Source organism: Medicago sativa, chromosome 8, assembly GCF_051527215.1.
Source record: "Medicago sativa cultivar Bolivia chromosome 8, Bolivia_mono, whole genome shotgun sequence".
In the NCBI taxonomy this organism is placed as follows: Eukaryota; Viridiplantae; Streptophyta; class Magnoliopsida; order Fabales; family Fabaceae; genus Medicago; species Medicago sativa.
The window spans coordinates 10,755,929-10,773,421 of record NC_140756.1 but is presented as its reverse complement, the minus strand read 5'-3'; the positions used below and the strand labels follow the sequence as shown (position 1 = coordinate 10,773,421).

The window sequence follows — 17,493 nt, the reverse complement described above, 5'->3', positions numbered from 1 at the left end:
TTTGAACATAATATGAACATATAAAAGTTTAACATAATAAACGGAGATAACATGAACATAAAAGACTCATAAATCTTGACATTTATATTAACATAAATTGGTCATTAGGGACCAAAAACAAAATAAAATTTTTTGTGAGGACGAAAACATTCAGTTTAATTTTTTATGGACTAAAATCAAAATTCGCTATATTTTTAAGGACGAAAAACTTATTTAACCCAAAATTAAATTGTTTTATATCTCCGTGGGCATACCTCATTTAATAAAGACATTGTATTATGTATGTATATGCCGAAGTTCAAACCATAGATTCTCCATTTATTTAAAGGTAAAATTCTAGCGACCAGTTTACTTGACAAAAAATAATATAAATTTTTCACAATTTCATCATTTTTCTATTTAAAAAATTACTTTGTGCGTGATGAATTCAAAGAAAAAAGAGATGGATGCGAGGTGGGTATTCTTTGTATGCAACTGAAGAGTCAAATTTGATCTGATTTGAATTCAAGACATCAAGTTAAACTAGAAGAGAATCCAATGAAAAAATAGAGCAACTAGTTTTTATACTATTCAAATGGAGGAGAGGAACCTTTAAAAAAACAAGGTTTTGTTAACTTATGCCGTAAAGATATACTCATCTCGTCTTAAATATAAGTAAAAAGACAATTGTATTTGATTTGAATTGGATCAAATACATTTGACTTTTTGTTTATATTTAGAAATGAATGGAATATGTTAGATCATGCACGATCGTGTTTTGAGGAGTTTGGGTTGGAGAAAAGTGATGTTTATTAAGTAGTACTATAAAAGTGATGTGGACATAGGGAACTCACTTAAATAAGCATCCAAAGTATGATGCTCTCCTTTTTACATTCTCCCCCCTCTTCATTTTGTGTCTTTCTCTCGAGAAAGACACAAAATGGAGAAGGAGAGAGACATAGAGAATGGGAGAAGGGGATGATCCAAATCTTATTTCTTTGTAAATTTTGATTGTCCCATAAGTTGTCCCGAAAAATGGTTGTTCAAATAACATGACTTTTGTATATAAAAGATAAAGGTTTAAGCTTTTAAGATATTGATTACACAATTTTCAAGAATAAATTTCTATATTTAATTTCTTAATTTTTGTTGCAAATGTGCCACAATTTAAGCCAAAAAAAATCAAAATTTCTATATTTAATTTCTTAATTTTTGTTGCAAATGTGCCACAATTTAAGCCAAAAAAAATCAAATGAGTAAAAAAAAGTACTCTCTTCACTCTTAAGAGAAACTTGAATTACACTTCTCTTGGTAAATGTAGATTTTAACATAAAAGAAGAGAGAAATGTAATCCAAACTTCTCTTCGACGAGGGAGTGTAATTTTTTCTAATATTTGTTGCATGAGAGGGAAGAAAAGTGTATATTTTGACATAAGTGGGAGGGTGTTTTAATTTAAGCATCTCTTTGTAGAGTGGAATGTAATTTACTCAAAGTAAATTCCATGTGTTGCATTATCGATTAAATGGTTCGTTTATGTTGTTATTATTTTGGTGAAAAATCTAGGGTGAGGGGTTGGTGCCCCCAATTCAAGGTAGAGAAGATCTTACGATTCAAAGAGCACTTACAACCCTTCAAAGGCATTAGCGAGACTTAAACTAAAAATATTTAAACATTTTCGAGTCTAAGATTTATCTTTTTACTACTCGACCAAACATTTGATTTTTTTTTTTTTAAGGAAACATTTAAAGATATTTAATGATGGATCTTGTTAACGAGTACCCCAATGACACTCTTTAAGGATACTCAAATAAGAAACTATCTATTGAAAAAACTTCATATTTTAATTTTCAATGCATTGAATGCATAAGTTTCCATAAAACTGACTATTTAAAGTTCTTAAAAAGTGTCATTAGAGCACTAATTGGCATCTTTTTTTTTTTTTTACGGTAAAAGAAACTTCATTCAATCAAATGCAAAAATAGCAGTAATACAATCAAAAGGATCATGAGTTGGGACATTCCCCACCCATAGATTGGGATGGATACAAATGTTTAAGAAACTAACATACATGCTAAAGATACATATAGAACTTTCAGAAAACAATAAGGCATAAACAAAACAAGATTCAAAACCTACTAACCACAAGCATCTCCCTTTAAGGATTAATATAAAACAAAACCTTAGATTTTTTTTATATTACCTTGATATTAGCACCAAATTTTAAATAATGACTAATTTATTTCGGGAAATATGTGTGGCATAAGGTGCATTCTCCCCTTTTTAACAGGATTCAATCGAATCTTTGATCACATTTTTTTTTTGACAATAAATCTTTGATCACATTTGTAAGGGACTAAGAAGAGGTCCAAAATGAATTAATAATATTATAAAATCGGTTTAGATCTGGAAAAACGTTTGCAATGAATATTTTATCTTCTTTTAAAGGTTCAGTTCTGTCATAGGGACTAACAGATTTACATATAGAATACAATATTCACACAAGGTCGGTGTAATACAAAATTACATATAGAATACAATATTCGCACAAGGTCGGTGTAATACAAAACAAAAGGTATTGTTTATTTCAAATTGTTTGCTACATATGAATTATTTTATAAAATATTAAATAAAAAAAATCAAACATGAAATTATTGAATGAATTTCGTGCTGTAAAATTCTTTTGCACTGGATATTACAAAAAATGTTAACAAATATCTTTAGGTATTGTTTAATGAGTCAAAAGAAGTAACTTTTGTATAGAAGATTATGTATTTGTGACTTAGACAGATGTTTGACCGGTATTTTTAAGACACAATTTTCTTATATAAATTCTTTAAACAAAATCCTTAAGACACTTATTAACGTGACCCTATAAATGCAGTAGTTTGTTGTTCACAAATTTTGCACACAAATGACTACTATAGCAAGTTAGCATTTTTGTTTTCCTCCAATGGCTTCAAGCAATCTCACACATCTCATGGGAGACCAATCAAGGGATGGACAAGAAGCAAACCAACAAGACAAGGTAAACCATGAATTTAAGCAGTTAATCCTCTCACTTCCTAGAATAAAAGGGTGGGGGGCATCCCAAGATTTTTATTTTTTTCAAGGTTTTTGGTGTCCATCAAATTTAATCCAACCTATAAACTCTTTTCAAAATCATTTTCAAGCCAAAGACAATGATATTGTTGTTGCTAGCTTACCAAAATCCGGCACAACTTGGTTGAAAGCACTCACATTTGCCATTGTTAATCGCCATCGTTTCTCTTCCTTAGAGGATCATCCATTACTTAAATTCAATTCACATGAACTAGTGCCTTTCTTTGAATACAATGTTTATGGTGGTAGTGATAGCCAAAGTTTTCAAATCAACCTATCAAACATGAATGAGCCAAGGCTTTTTGGGACTCATGTTCCATTCTTTTCACTAGCCAAGTCAATTAAAGAGTCCAATTGTAAAATAATTTATATATGTAGAAATCCTTTTGACACTTTTGTGTCTACTTGGTTTTTTGCTAATAAAATAAGGTCAAATCAATCTTTACCAACTTTAAGCATGGATGAATTTTTTGAAAGTTATTGTGATGGGATAAGTCCATTTGGTTCATTTTGGGATCATACGTTGGGTTACTTGAAGGAAAGCATGGCTAGATCACACAAAGTTCTATTCTTGAAATATGAAGATCTCAAAGAAGATGCAGTTTCTCATGTCAATAGAATTGCAAATTTTTTGGGCTATCCTTTTACTAGAGAAGAGGAGAGTAATAAAGAGATAGAAAACATAATCAATTTATGTGGCTTTGAAAAGATGAAGGAATTGGAGGTAAATAAATCTGGATCTGTTGGACTAAACTATGAGAACAAGTTCTTCTTTAGAAAGGCAGAAGTAGGAGATTGGATAAATTATCTTTCTCCTTCAATGGAAGAAAAACTATCCAAAATCATAGAAGAAAAGTTAAGTGGACCTATCAACAACTTAAAGTGACCCTTTCATGCTATTGTCAAATGGTTAGTGGATATTTTATTACTACATGTAATGTCAAAACCATGCATCTACTTAGTTAAAATGCATGGCACAAATGTTGTTTCTTTTCTTGTGCTCAATAAAGAGGTGCTACATGTCTTGTACACCATATGTGGTTGTCTCAACTGTTACCATTAAATAAGTTGATGGAAAGGCTGTGTTTGTTTCAAAGATTGATTAATATTTTCTTTTGAGCCGTGCATTTTCCTGCTCGCCCTGCCTCAGATACGGCCCTATAAATGTCTTGAAAATGCCTCTAATTTCCACAACATTAGTAGCAACACCGTTAGCATCATTGTGAATCTCAATTTTATTTTTATTAGATCTTTGACATGACTTTGATGAGTATTTTCAACACCATTTTGAAGCCAAGATGATTTTGCTCTTTGACTCCATCATCTTCGTGATCCAAAATATTGTCCATACGAGTTTTGAAATCTTCGGCTCTATCAATTACCTCTTCAATTTGGATTTTAGTGTGAAGATTACTAAGTTGCTTTGAGTCTTTCTGATTTTACTTGGGATGTTACCAAAAGTCCTGAGACCCCAATTGTGAAGAGTATCCATGCAGAATTAAGCTTTGGACTTGACAGAACCATAGTGCTTGTTGATAGAGTCATTAAGTACCTTTATACAATTCTCATTCTATTCTTTAGCTAAATTTGTTCAAATCTTTTAGGTCTCTTGTTGTAGTTTGGGACATAAGTATTACTGTAATTTAAATTCAAATCAGTGTAGTTTGAGCTTACACCTTGGATGTTAATCTGAATACATGTCACTGATCCATCAGCAAGCCAACCACCAGTACTGGAGTTATTAGGAGTATCACAACAGACAACTCTAAGCTTTTCAAGCCTATCAATGTTTCTAAGGTTACATGCACGTTTTGGACTCGAGCCTTTTGGCTTCCACCTTTTGGCTTCCATAAGGAATGTGACACGTCGAATTTCTTAGCGTGTATTTGTGATTATGTTTATGTGAGATTGCTCTGGTTGAAATGTTTGAGCTAAGGGAATTAAGTACATAATCTTAGAATGTGATTCAAATCATATAAGAATGAGAAAATCAAGTTTAGCCACAAACTTTGTGATGTCCCAACGTACGAGGACATCTCTTCGTGCAAGTTAGGTCGATAAATTCAACAATTCAATCATGTTTTGTCTCGCCTTGTGACGGATATAGCTCGCCAGTGCGAAAAACAAGCCTAAAGAAACACATAAATTAATTGATATTTATGTATACAATGTTTATAAACTGATTATAATCTAGTAATTTTCCTTGGAAAAAATATTAGATTAAGAAAATGTACTTTAATTTATTTTACACCAACAACAAAATCAGAACTTGTCAAACAACAAAAAATTGTATAACTGCTTTTCAATTTTTATTTTAAAAATGCATATCATGTTGTGGCAAATTGAAGAATTGTGATTGGACATCGGTGTATAATAACTTTACCTCGATTGTACATACCCTTTAATCTAAAAATATATTAAGGCAAAAGAATAAGGTTTTTTATTTATGACAATAAACATTTATACAAGAACTGATGAAATGAAACACCAAATTTCTTCTAAGTAGCAAACCAAACTAAGAAAGTAGCATGATCAATTTACACTTAATCAACACAATCCTCTATGAACAAAATTATCGGTAGTCATCTATGAGTAATATGAAATATGCTGCATAAATCACTAAGTTATATACATACACAAGTCACATGGACTGTAATGTAACCATTTTGCAGCAACATAGCTTAATTTTTCCACCAATGTAGACAGCTAGGAAGGTAATTATTCATTTATCTTGATTGGAAGTTCAGTGCCTTGATGCAGAAGGCAAATATAAAGGCAAAGAAGCAAGTGAAACCAACCAAAACTCCTGCAACTGGACCCATGAAATCAGGTTTGAAACCATAATGGTGTTCAATATATCCTTTGACAGTGAAATTTTCAGTAGCTCCAAGCACACGAATGGGATCATCTATATCGTGATATTGAGACACAATCAATCCATACACTGTCCATGCAACTGGACAAATCCAATAATACCATACCCACCATCCTGGAATTTTCTGAAAATGCCAAAATTGGTAAAAAAATGTCAGTAAAACATTATAGGATTTTATATCGTGTTGGTATCTAGACATTAGTCCTTTTTATTGGCATAGCATCAAATCTGCTGATGTGGAATTAACTAGATGAATTTATAGTATACGTGTTTTATGCAGTGTCGGTAAAAAAAACCTACTAATGCAGTAAAATTGAATGGTCGTGATTTTTTTCAAGTATTGTGTAAGGTTTATTCGTACGCTAATGTGTTGTAATATACTATAAAATAACCAAACTAGAATGGTACTCACAGGTCTTGGGATAAAGAAACCAGAGAAGAGGTTAAAGAGTCCATAGAATGCTGCTGCAAAGATTGACGCAACTTGATGGTTTGGTGTGATGGAAACAGTCATCATTCCGTAGTAAGTGAAGTACAAGAAGGAGAAGAAGCTGACGAAGACGAACCAAAAGAACTTTTCTACCTTCCATTCAAAACTCACCATAGCATACACTATGAGTGAGTAATAACATGCTTGAAATAGCACAAATGGTACTTCAATGAGAACCTGTAATTGAAAATTCAGGAACATATAAGGTAATATTCACAAGGCAATGGAAATGATAGAAAGTGACTTGCACCAGAAGTTATCTATATATCAGCCTCTTACCTGTGCTACGGCGTAAGGCAGAGCAGAATACATTCCAGCAGCTCTTTCTCTATAGAACACTGTTCTTTCAATGGCTACAACTGGTTGAACTGTTTGACAATTGTTAATTCCCACAAAAATAACTGCAGCATACATTGCTCCTATAACCAGTGTCAGATCAGTCGAGCTCTCCCTAAACAAAGATAATAAGAAAGAAATTAGCTTAAATCAATAAGTAATAATTTTTGAAAATTACTTAAATTGATTTTAATTCAAATGAAGAAGTTCTCACTTGTTTTCGCCAACTTTCCAAAATACTGTCCCTATCATGAGAGCACAAGCCAAGGAGAAAAAATATCTGACTAGATTGTAATCTGGACTCCTCCAATATGTCAACCACTGCTTCCAAAGACAAGATGTGAATTGTCCAAATGTTGATTGAGAGAACTTCGTAGCGAAAAACAAATCACTACTTCCTGGTGGTGGTGTACTTAACTCCTTTACAAGAGCTTTGCTTCTCCTGCTCAATAAGCATATGTGTTAGCAAAAACAAAGTAACAAACTCGAGGACGGAGTCCAAATCCCCTCGGAGGCAGTTGTATAATGATCATTAGTGCCACTTTAATTAATAATAATGTATGTTTGCTTACTGAAACAAAGCTGATGACTTGTAGTATTCAGCAAAATCCATTCCAAGACGGACTTCAGCGGCTATGGAGCTAACTTCTAGCATCCATGTTGCAGGATTGTACATTTCCTTGATTTTTGGGACACCAGGAATTTCCTGTTAAAAAAAAAAAAAAAAAAAAGAGTTAACCTGAAACTTGATATTATACATAAACTTGAACCACATCTTTTTTTTTTTGAACAAAAACTTGAACCACATCTTAAAGCACGTGATAAAAAAATATATAATCAATCAGTTTTAATACCTCAAAGTATTCGATAATCTTGTGTGAATTCCGACCTAAAGGTCCTCCATAGATCAGTTGCCCTCCTCTTTTCATCAATATGAGCTGGCACAAAAGGAGTTTGTTAGAACAGGAACCCTGATTAAAAAGAAAAACGATCGAAAAAAAAGCGAAGGACACACGAGATTTGATCGCGAAGTTCGGCCAATTCTGCCTACGTTTTCGACTGTATAGTGCCTACGTTACTTCTCTATTATTCAAGGTTAGGTTTTACAGATTATAACTTGTGGTTAACCGGTGTTTAAATTCCAAAGAAAACGGGATATACAAAGAGAAACACAGGAAAAGATAGTTTATTATAGGTAGGGTAGCATACCTCATCAAAGGCTTCAAAGATATCAATGCTAGGTTGATGAATTGTGCACACAACTGTTCTTCCAGTATCAACAGTGTTTCTTACAGTCCTCATAACAATAGCAGCTGCTCTTGCATCTAGACCAGAAGTTGGCTCATCCATGAATATGATTGAAGGATTAGCAACAAGCTCGACCGCAATTGTCAGCCTCTTTCTTTGTTCAGTTGACAACCCTGTGACTCCTGGTAGCCCCACAATAGCATCCTTGAGACTTTGCAGCTCTACCAAATCCATCACTTGCTCCACAAATTGCTGAAAACATCAATCAATTCAAAAGTTTTATTTTTTCACCCTTCTATGTATGAAAAATGCTTAATTCTTATTATACGTCAAAGTAAAACTAGTTTACACAAAAGTATTAAAAGATATAGTTCTGAAGACTTACAATCTTTTCCTCATTACCAACTTCTTTAGGCAACCGAAGGAAAGCAGAGTAAATCAAAGATTCTCTGATAGTAACTTGAGGTGAATGAATATCAGTTTGTTCACAATAACCAGAAACTCTTGCAAAGGTTTCTTGGTTCTTAGGGTATCCAGAGATTCTAACATCTCCTTCAATGTAGCCACCAGTCTTTCTTCCTGCTAAAACATCCATTAAAGTTGTCTTCCCGGCGCCACTAACTCCCATTAGTGCAGTAAGAACTCCAGGCCTAAAGGAACCAGTTACTTCCCTTAGCAATTGTAACCTATCTTCTGTCACTCCCTGCTCTTTCATTTCCTGTCAAAAATTTATATCGATGTTAGAATCGCCTTCATAAGTACCTCTCGAATCATTGATCATGTTAATTATAAAGTTGTAATAATATCCTTACCGCAGGCATGTCCACAAAGTAATTAACACTCTCAAAGGACATTGCAAGTGGTTGGAAAGGTAGAATCATTCCTCTTCTTGGTGCATTTCCAGTGTCTGCATCAGCATTTCTTAATCCGTTTGGATTTTGGCTACTCATTCTTTGCATTGCCACTTCCCCTAAAGTGATTCATGCACAAGACAAGAACATTAATAAATCTACAAGGACATACATTTATCTTAACCATCCAAATTTAATTTGTTTGCGTTGATGAAGTGCATGCTCGGTGGTAAGAGCTTTGCCTTGCAACTTCAAGGACAAAGTTCAAATTTTCTCAAGAGCGGTTGTAAAATCAACAATGGTTATTACTAACACTTACTTGAATTGTTTCCATCAGCTTTGGATAGTGATCGAAGCATTGATTCTCGGTTGGAAGGCGGCCTCACGAGTCTTGGTTCGTTTACGTCTCCTTCACCCTCCAATTCAGTTGCATCTTCCTCAGATATAATTGCTTGTTTGTTTCCAAAAGCTAGTACACAAAATAAAAAGTTTTATTAAGACAGAAAGTGAAAGAAGAAACTCACCAGAAAGAAAGAAAGAAAGAAAGAAAGAAAGAAAATAAAAAGATTGATGAGAATGCGAGAGGTCTTACGACTTAGGTACATAAGTGTAAGGGTGAAGAGAACATTGTAAAAAACTATTAAAACAGCAAGAGCTCCAGCACCAATCCAATACCAATTTTCATTGGCATAAACATCAAAGTTCTTCAATACAGCCAGACCCAATGTCGTAGTTTTATCTCCAGAAGTCTGCAATAGAATACAAGTTCAAGTCAAAAACTAACTCGTAAGTATAAAAAAAAATTCTTAATTAAAAGCTTATGCTGATATTTACTTACATTTGGATGCATCCATCTTGGAGCATACATTTCATTCACAACCAAGGCATGGTAAGCATAGGTCAATGGTGAAACCCAATTAGCCCAAACCCACCAGTCAGGAATTGAACCTGGAAACAAATAAATAATCATCCAATGTGAGCACATATTCTTTGAATAAATAATAATGTAACTTTTCAAATGCTTTTTACTTAGATTATCAATACTCACGTTTAGGAAGGATGAAACCACCAAGTAGAAAAACAACAAGAAGCATGAGTGCTCCACCAGTATTTGCAATAATCATTGTCCTACATGTTCCAGCAATGAACCTAAACATACCAGCTGCCATTTGTTGGATAAGGAACACCAACAAAAATTGCTTAAAGAACCTGCTGGCTTCGGGAGCGAATCCAATGGTGTAGTAGGTAACAACCATCCAAGCAAGAGACTCAAACATAGAAATCGGAATACGCAACAGAAAATTTGGAACTGTGTAAGTCCAAGCAGGATGGAAAAGGTGATCTCTTTGTTTATAAAACACAGGAAGCCTTTGAATTGTTAGTGCAAGTTCAGCAAAACCATTGAACATGTTCATAATCATAGCGAACAAAATTGCACCAACGTAAAGTGCAGCATCATCTTCAGTATCTCTTTTCATTTCAGTCCTTAAAAACACAGTTGCTGCTATGATAGCAATGATGCAAATTTGAGCTGTCTTGAAAATGTAGACAAAGGAGTTTCTTTTGATAAGTAGCCATTCTTTGTCCCAACATGCTTTAAAAATGTCCCTTGTTGGAACTGAGTTTTTGCTGTAAACAAGAGCTGCTTTGTGTGCACTTGACTTGTCAAATGGGACAGATAATTCTTGTTCAAGACGTGCTCCAACATGGAACTGTTTGAATTTGTTTGCAAACTCTGACACAGTAACATATCTGTATGGTCTGTTCTTGTCTGCCCAGTATTGTTCTTGGTCCTTTCTTGAGGTAACCTGTTCAAAATTTACAAATCATGTTTGAGTTTCCCCTTCTTTTTTTAGCCTTCAAAATAACATCATCAGCTTATAAATCAAAGATTGTATTTCATTTATGATATAGTTTGCATTTCATTAATGATAGCAATTTTAAGACGCATTTACATCATATAGTCATACGGTAGGTGGTACAGATTCGAGTAGTCCGCTACTCTAAAAAAATTGGGTAGTAGGGATGTAGATAGTCGGTACGCGACTTATGTAGAGAATACTTAATAGACTTTTTTGAGATCTCGTTTTCGCTTTAATTGTAAAATTGTTGGAGTTTTCTATTGTAAAACATGGATGGTTTTGTAATTAGAAAAGTGAAAATAAAAAATTAAAGTAGAAATTATTTGCAAAATAATACATACCTTAGTTTTTAATTTTTTTAATTAGTAGTTTGTCAAAAAGAAAAATTACTAATTAGCATGTGTCATGTTATGTGTGGTAGGGTGCCTTAATGGAGAAAATCTTGTGTGGTCCTGGTCCACACAAGTGGTCTTTGGTCACACAAAGAGAAAAAAGAGAAGAGAGAGAAGAAAGAAGAGAGAGAAAATGGAGAAGAGAGAAGAGAAGAGAGAGAAGGAAAAAATTTGTGTGTGTGACCAAACCAAAAATTCTTGGTCCTGATCCACACAAGTGTTTCTCGCCTTAATGCCAATGCAATGATTGGTCTTTGTGAGGAAAAATATCACAATTTTTCTATAAAAAGTCAAACAAATGGTTTTATACTTCTTGATATGCATTGAACTTAACAAAAAAAAGACAGAACCTAAACAGTATTATGGGCCCATGAACCCAAATTAGAAAAAGACAGACATTATTTACGCATTGTTTAATAATAAGGTGTGTGAGGGTGTAGAAGGACAGACACTCCTCTGATTAGGCGTGTCCTGATATCGGACATGTGTCACGTTCGACATCGACACCGACATTTATAATTACACTAAATTATGTGATTGTTTTTTCAAATTATTAGCAGTGTTGGCGTGTCAGTATCATGTCGGATGTCCGTGTTTTTTGTATTCTTACTTCATAGGTGCACAATTAATAAGGTGGATGCTATGATAATCATACCTCTTGCAAGAAATCAGCGGTTCCCTTTCTTTCAGGGCAACGGAACCCACAAGATTCAAAGAATTCAACAATGTGTTCACGTGGACCTTGGTACACAACTTGACCCTCAGATATGAGAATGATGTCATCAAAAAGATCGAATGTCTCAGGAGCTGGTTGAAGAAGTGACATTAAGATTGTTCCTTCAGTTAGGTGCACAATTTGTTGCAAACATTTCACAATTTGAAATGTTGTTGAACTATCAAGACCAGTTGATATTTCATCCATGAATAGTGTTTTTGTTGGACCAACAATCATTTCACCTGTTTTAGAAATCAAATTGTAACAATTAATTTCAATTAAGCATTTTACTAGTTGCTTTGTCATTGTTTCCTACAAAATTTTACATATTTAATGCATTTTAGGTATCAAGTTGAGTTTCTCAAAGTAACACAACTTCGCAAAAGTTGCTTCAACAAAATTACGATGGCTCACCATAATTTAGACAAATCCATGGGAATTTGTAAACAAACATTACTTTAAACGATTATAAGACTACTTCAAATTCAATTGAATATATAATGAGAAAATTATGTATAATATAAAGAAGGTATTATAGAATTTGGATTATTTTGGAATTTAATAAATATGGATTAATATCGTAATAGAAAAATTTGTACATATATCTATTATATTCTTCACAATGTTAGTATATAATATTATTTTAAAAATATCCAAAAAAAATCTAATCAATGATATGATTAAAATTTCTATATAATTATCTTTGCATATTTATTAAAGTCATTTACTTAAAGCAAGTTTTTTTTTTTTGAAGGATTTACTTAAAGCAAGTTAGTTTTTCAAAAAGCAAATAAGAAAAGGGGAACTCTTTAACAATTTATTGGAGGAACAAGGTGGCAGGTGAGGAAGAAGGACAAAGTCTAATTCTAATTCCAATAAGATGGAGTTTAGTGGACTAAATTACATGGGGCCCATGTGGCAAGATTTTCAAAATCTTTAGAAAAATATAAAAATATAGTATTATATATATCATGATTGAGTAAAAGGGTGTCTTGTCTACAACTTGCAGCCACGTCCAAATATGTTTATCAATTAAGTTCAAACATGTATGCAAGTGCAAGTTTGAAAAATATTGCAGCAGAAAAATATGAATATGACTTTAGGTGGAAATGTTCAACCAAATAACATGTTCTAGATAATTTGAATAGAGGAGAACATTATTTGGACTTTTTAGTCCTAACCTGTGGTCACACGCTTCTTTTGACCTCCAGATACACCTCTATTCATTTCATCACCAACTATAGTGTCCTTACAAATATCAAGCCCTAATATCTGTTTCATACAACAAAAGAAATTAATTAACAATGTGATTTGTTAGAACATAATCAATCAAACCGTTAAGCACAGTAATTAACAATAATTATGTTTCTTGTAGATGAGCTAAATTATAATGGTAGTTTAGTTTATCTAAATCCATATATGACAATTGTTCCACAAGCTGGGACCTACTTTAACCATAATATCTTCAAAGAAGTCACAAAGTAGGGTCGGTGAGTTGAAATTTTATGCAAAGGTAATAAACTTTTCTCTTGGTGGCTAAGTATAATTAGGTAAAGCTTGGTGACTGGAGGCTGGTGGGTGGGAGTAGTTAAAAGGTTTAATTTATCGAAAAAGTCATAAATAGCAATTTTTGTTTTATTCCCACTCATTTTTAATGTGAAAAAGAAATGTTGGGAGAAAAACAAAAATCAACTTACTTTGAGAGTATAGTCTGTGATGAGACTGCTTTCTGTTCCTTTCACTGCAGTAGCCTACAATAATTAAGATGATTAATAACTATTTACTCTATTGAATAATAATAATAATAATAATAATAATAATAATAATAATAATAATAATAATAATAATAATAATAATAATAATAATAATAATAATTTCAAAAATTAATGAAAATACCTTCATGAACAGGTCAAGTTCTGCTTCTGGAAATATACCAGCTTCCTTTTCCCTTCTAGCAAGCTCACTTAGTAGATCTTTAGTAACATTATTTAAAATAAAAATAAAATTGTTAATAAATTATTTATAGAAAAAATAATTAAAAAAGAAAAATGGATTTTATTTTTAGTCTTGAGAGAGGTTGATTTTAATTACCATATCTAGTTCCAACTCCTTGGCATCTAGCTGAGAAATCTAAGGTTTCTTTAACAGTCATTTCTCCAACATGAACATCATTTTGACTAATATATGCTGAAGTTTTTCTTGGTACAAACTCATTAAGTCTATGTCCATTGTAAGTAATTTCTCCTTGTACCTGTTTAATAAAGATAAATAAATTATATTATCAATCATGTATACAATTCAAGTATTCAATTCAACTCCTTTTCAGGTTTTCGTCATCATAATTATTATTCCTTAAATTGGCATTAATTATTATAATCTATATAAAGGTCAAATTGGTAATTAAATAAAATTAAGGGGTTGGAATGTACCCTCAATTCAGAGTCCAATTTTCCAGCCAATGCCAGCAATAGGGTCGTTTTCCCTGAAGAAGGGGGACCTAACAATAAGGCCATCCTGTATATAACAAGAAAGATTATTATAAAATCAAAAACTATATAATAAATTCACCTAGTAGAGTAAAATTATTTTACTCCGACAATCGATCACAAGTCGACAAAATAAATATTTTAATGTGACAAATCGAAGAGTTGTGATTGAATATCAGTATAAAATAACTTTACGGTGATAGTGCATATTCCTTAATCGCAAAAAAATATTGTTCCAATCAAACTAAGAATAAAAGCTTGATTATATTACCTTGATGGTTTGACAATGCCAGAAGCATTTTTAAGAATTGTGAGTTTTGTTCTCTTAGTTGTACTAAATCCAAACAAGCCAATAAGTGATTCAAGAATGTTTAGTGCAGTATTTGGTAAAGTTGGCAAAGCTCTGCTGCCAACAAAGGAATCAGCTTCAACAGTCAAATTCTTAAACCTCACTTCTACTGTTGGAAGTCTTATTCCAACCCTGCAAAAAATGGATAATAATAATTATTATTAGTGAATATATTTGAACAGTATTGTCACGTTTTTAAACAAAAATGTTTAGGCACTTTTGTAAGTAACATTACTTTCAACATTGAATCATTTAATAGCATTACCTTAATACATACTACATACCCCTTTGTTAAGGAAATTTCATCTTCAAATACTAGGTACTGTAAACATTAAAGTAAATTCATTTCTGCTAATTTGTAATAGTAGTAAAAAAAAAATCTGCTAATTTAATTGAAGTATATATGTAATAAATATCCATACGTAGGATGTGTGGGACAAGTGATGGCCCATGTTATGTATGGTCCCCCCTATTGCATTGCAATTTAGACAATTGTAATATGTTCTGTCTTTTAGCAAATGGCAGAGTCAAATGTATATAATAATGGGAGGAAAGAATTATTGAAAACCACAAATATCTTGCATAATTTCAAATCAATTTTAGCACATCGATTTTTTCTCAATTTATTTCTCCATAGATACATAGAAGGCTAAAACCTTGGATTGTAAGGTAATGAAATACTAATTTTTGTTGAGAAATTTCAACAAACTAAAGGGATGAATTTTGTAGATTTTATAAAAGATTAAGGCTAAAAAGCTTATTTATTATTGTTTGGTGCAAGTTAATTTCAAAAGTCTTTTCAATTGTGTTTTTCAAAAGTGAATCATCTTAGTGGAATGATTTTGATGCAAACCCCAAGTAAATAATCTCGATCAGGATCATGGATTTTAGTTCCTAAATCAGTATAGTTAAATATGAGTAGTCTGATCTCTATTCAACAATTTAGATAAGCAGATAACACCAACTACCCAAATTATTTGTGTCCAAGGAACAAACAATCCATGTGTAAAAAATAAATTGATGAAACTCACTTGTCAATTCTGTTTCTGAATTTCCTGAGGTACTTTTCATTATCTTCTTCAGCAACCTTGAAAATTTTGTCAATAATTTGTTGTCTTTCATTCATATCCAATTTGGTAACATCAACTTCCTTGTGTTGCTGCCTGTGTCCTGGCTGAGGTTGATCACCCTCAGTAAAAGTTTGCATAATACTTGTTCTTAACCTATCATAGGTTGGTAGTTTCTCAATTGCAGCCCATTTAAGAGCTTCTTCATCTTCATCAACTTGAGAAGTTCTTCTTGAATATCTTCCACTAGCAAATACTTCTTCCATTTTCCAACTTGACCTACTCAAGCTTCTACTTATACTTCTACTTAAATTACTATCCATTTTTGCTTCTCCTTGTTCTGAAAAAAAAATAATTAAATTGAAACCAAATTAGGAGGAAATTAAAACATGAGCAGAATAAATTAACTATATGGTAGTTTTTAATTGCTTCTAATATCACATAAGCTTGAAGAAAACCAAAAAAAAAAAAAAAACTTTATTTTGATTTTTGGATTTCTTTATTTCTTATCTACCAAAGAGTATAAGTATGATCCACGGAGATGCAGCCCTTATCACTTCGATTTGTACAAAAGAACAAAAACGAAGATGAAAAAAGTGTATATACTTACATGAATATACTTGATTACTTTCTTGGTCTATCAAAACAGAAACGGAACAAAGAAAAACCAATCAAAAGGGGAAAGATTGGTTTCAAAGGACACTTCTCCCCCTCTTGTTTACTTTCTTCACTTTTTGTTCTTAATATCTCAACTCATCAAAGAGTTTTTGAACTATATGGAACTGGCCCTGAGCTGAGTTTCAAGTTGAAGCAATGAATGGTTTTGTTTTGTTGTAAGATATCAAAATATGTTATCAAGATTAATATTTATATGTACTATATATAAGAGTGTGACAAAGTAGTTTGTGCTGGAAGAATTGTCGTACATGATTATTTAATTTTCCAACTAGATAATTTCATAAATCCCCTTTATTTTATAATTAATAATGAAAATAATAAATATATATAAATAATAAAGAATATTTTCCTTCCCGTTGAATGCAACTTGAGTCTATAGAAACATAAAAGTCCATTCAAACATGACCGCTAGGTTTTGCAGCCTTCTCACCAGCTTCCTTCAAACACCCAGTTTTGAAAAATACCAATCATTCATTTTCTTTGCTTAAAAATATTGGGGCTTCAATATTATCATTAAAAATTAGGATAACAATCATTTTGCTCTCAGAATATGTAAAGAGTAGGCACGATAGTTATTTATTGTATCAAAATTTTAAAATAGTTTTTAATTGTGTACTTTATTATTCAAAATTGTCTCTAACGTTAAAATAATCGCTCAATCCATACAATAACTCTTTTCATATAGAGAGTGAAATGACAATAAACAAGTACATATAAGAATTGATATGATAATAAATAAGTATATTAAAGGACTAATAAAACAATATTAACAAAGTATTTTAATGTCAATGACTATTTTGACTAATAAAGCGTACAATCAGAGACTATTTTTGAAATTTTGATACATTGAGGGACTATTGTGGCTACTTATTACACATTTAGGAACTAAAATGACTATTATGCCTTAAAAATTTCTTGGTCATTTTTTTTATGAACAAAATATCTTGGTTTGCTGCGGCCATGATCAATCCTTATCCTGCCATGTGAAGTTCATTTGGGATGCGGTATTCTCTTCATTATATTATAATTTGATATTTAACTTGGCATTAAAATATGTTATTTTAA

The 17,493-nt window shown here is 32.1% G+C and overlaps 1 protein-coding gene and 1 pseudogene across 2 annotated transcripts; one reads left to right on the top strand and one right to left on the bottom strand.

The window, feature by feature from the left end:
- The first annotated feature begins 2,785 nt into the window (after window positions 1-2,785).
- LOC146896867 (cytosolic sulfotransferase 15 pseudogene) lies at window positions 2,786-4,201 on the top strand (annotated as a pseudogene). Its single transcript, XR_015022336.1, has one exon. The product of XR_015022336.1 is annotated as a cytosolic sulfotransferase 15 pseudogene (transcript).
- A 1,295-nt stretch (window positions 4,202-5,496) lies between these two features.
- Window positions 5,497-16,603, bottom strand: LOC146896866 (ABC transporter G family member 36-like). Its single transcript, XM_085734616.1, has 22 exons — window positions 16,361-16,603; window positions 15,715-16,090; window positions 14,606-14,815; window positions 14,278-14,362; window positions 13,940-14,099; window positions 13,745-13,821; window positions 13,546-13,599; window positions 13,030-13,120; window positions 11,789-12,090; window positions 9,928-10,687; window positions 9,718-9,827; window positions 9,472-9,628; window positions 9,199-9,348; window positions 8,841-8,998; window positions 8,414-8,746; window positions 7,990-8,280; window positions 7,635-7,718; window positions 7,353-7,486; window positions 6,995-7,222; window positions 6,724-6,895; window positions 6,367-6,621; window positions 5,497-6,078 (listed from the first exon to the last, which is right to left on the bottom strand). The coding sequence occupies exons 2-22, from the start codon at window positions 16,071-16,073 to the stop codon at window positions 5,806-5,808; spliced, it is 4,443 nt and encodes a 1,480-aa protein (XP_085590742.1). The 5' UTR covers window positions 16,074-16,090; window positions 16,361-16,603; the 3' UTR covers window positions 5,497-5,805.
- Between the last annotated feature and the right edge of the window lie 890 nt (window positions 16,604-17,493).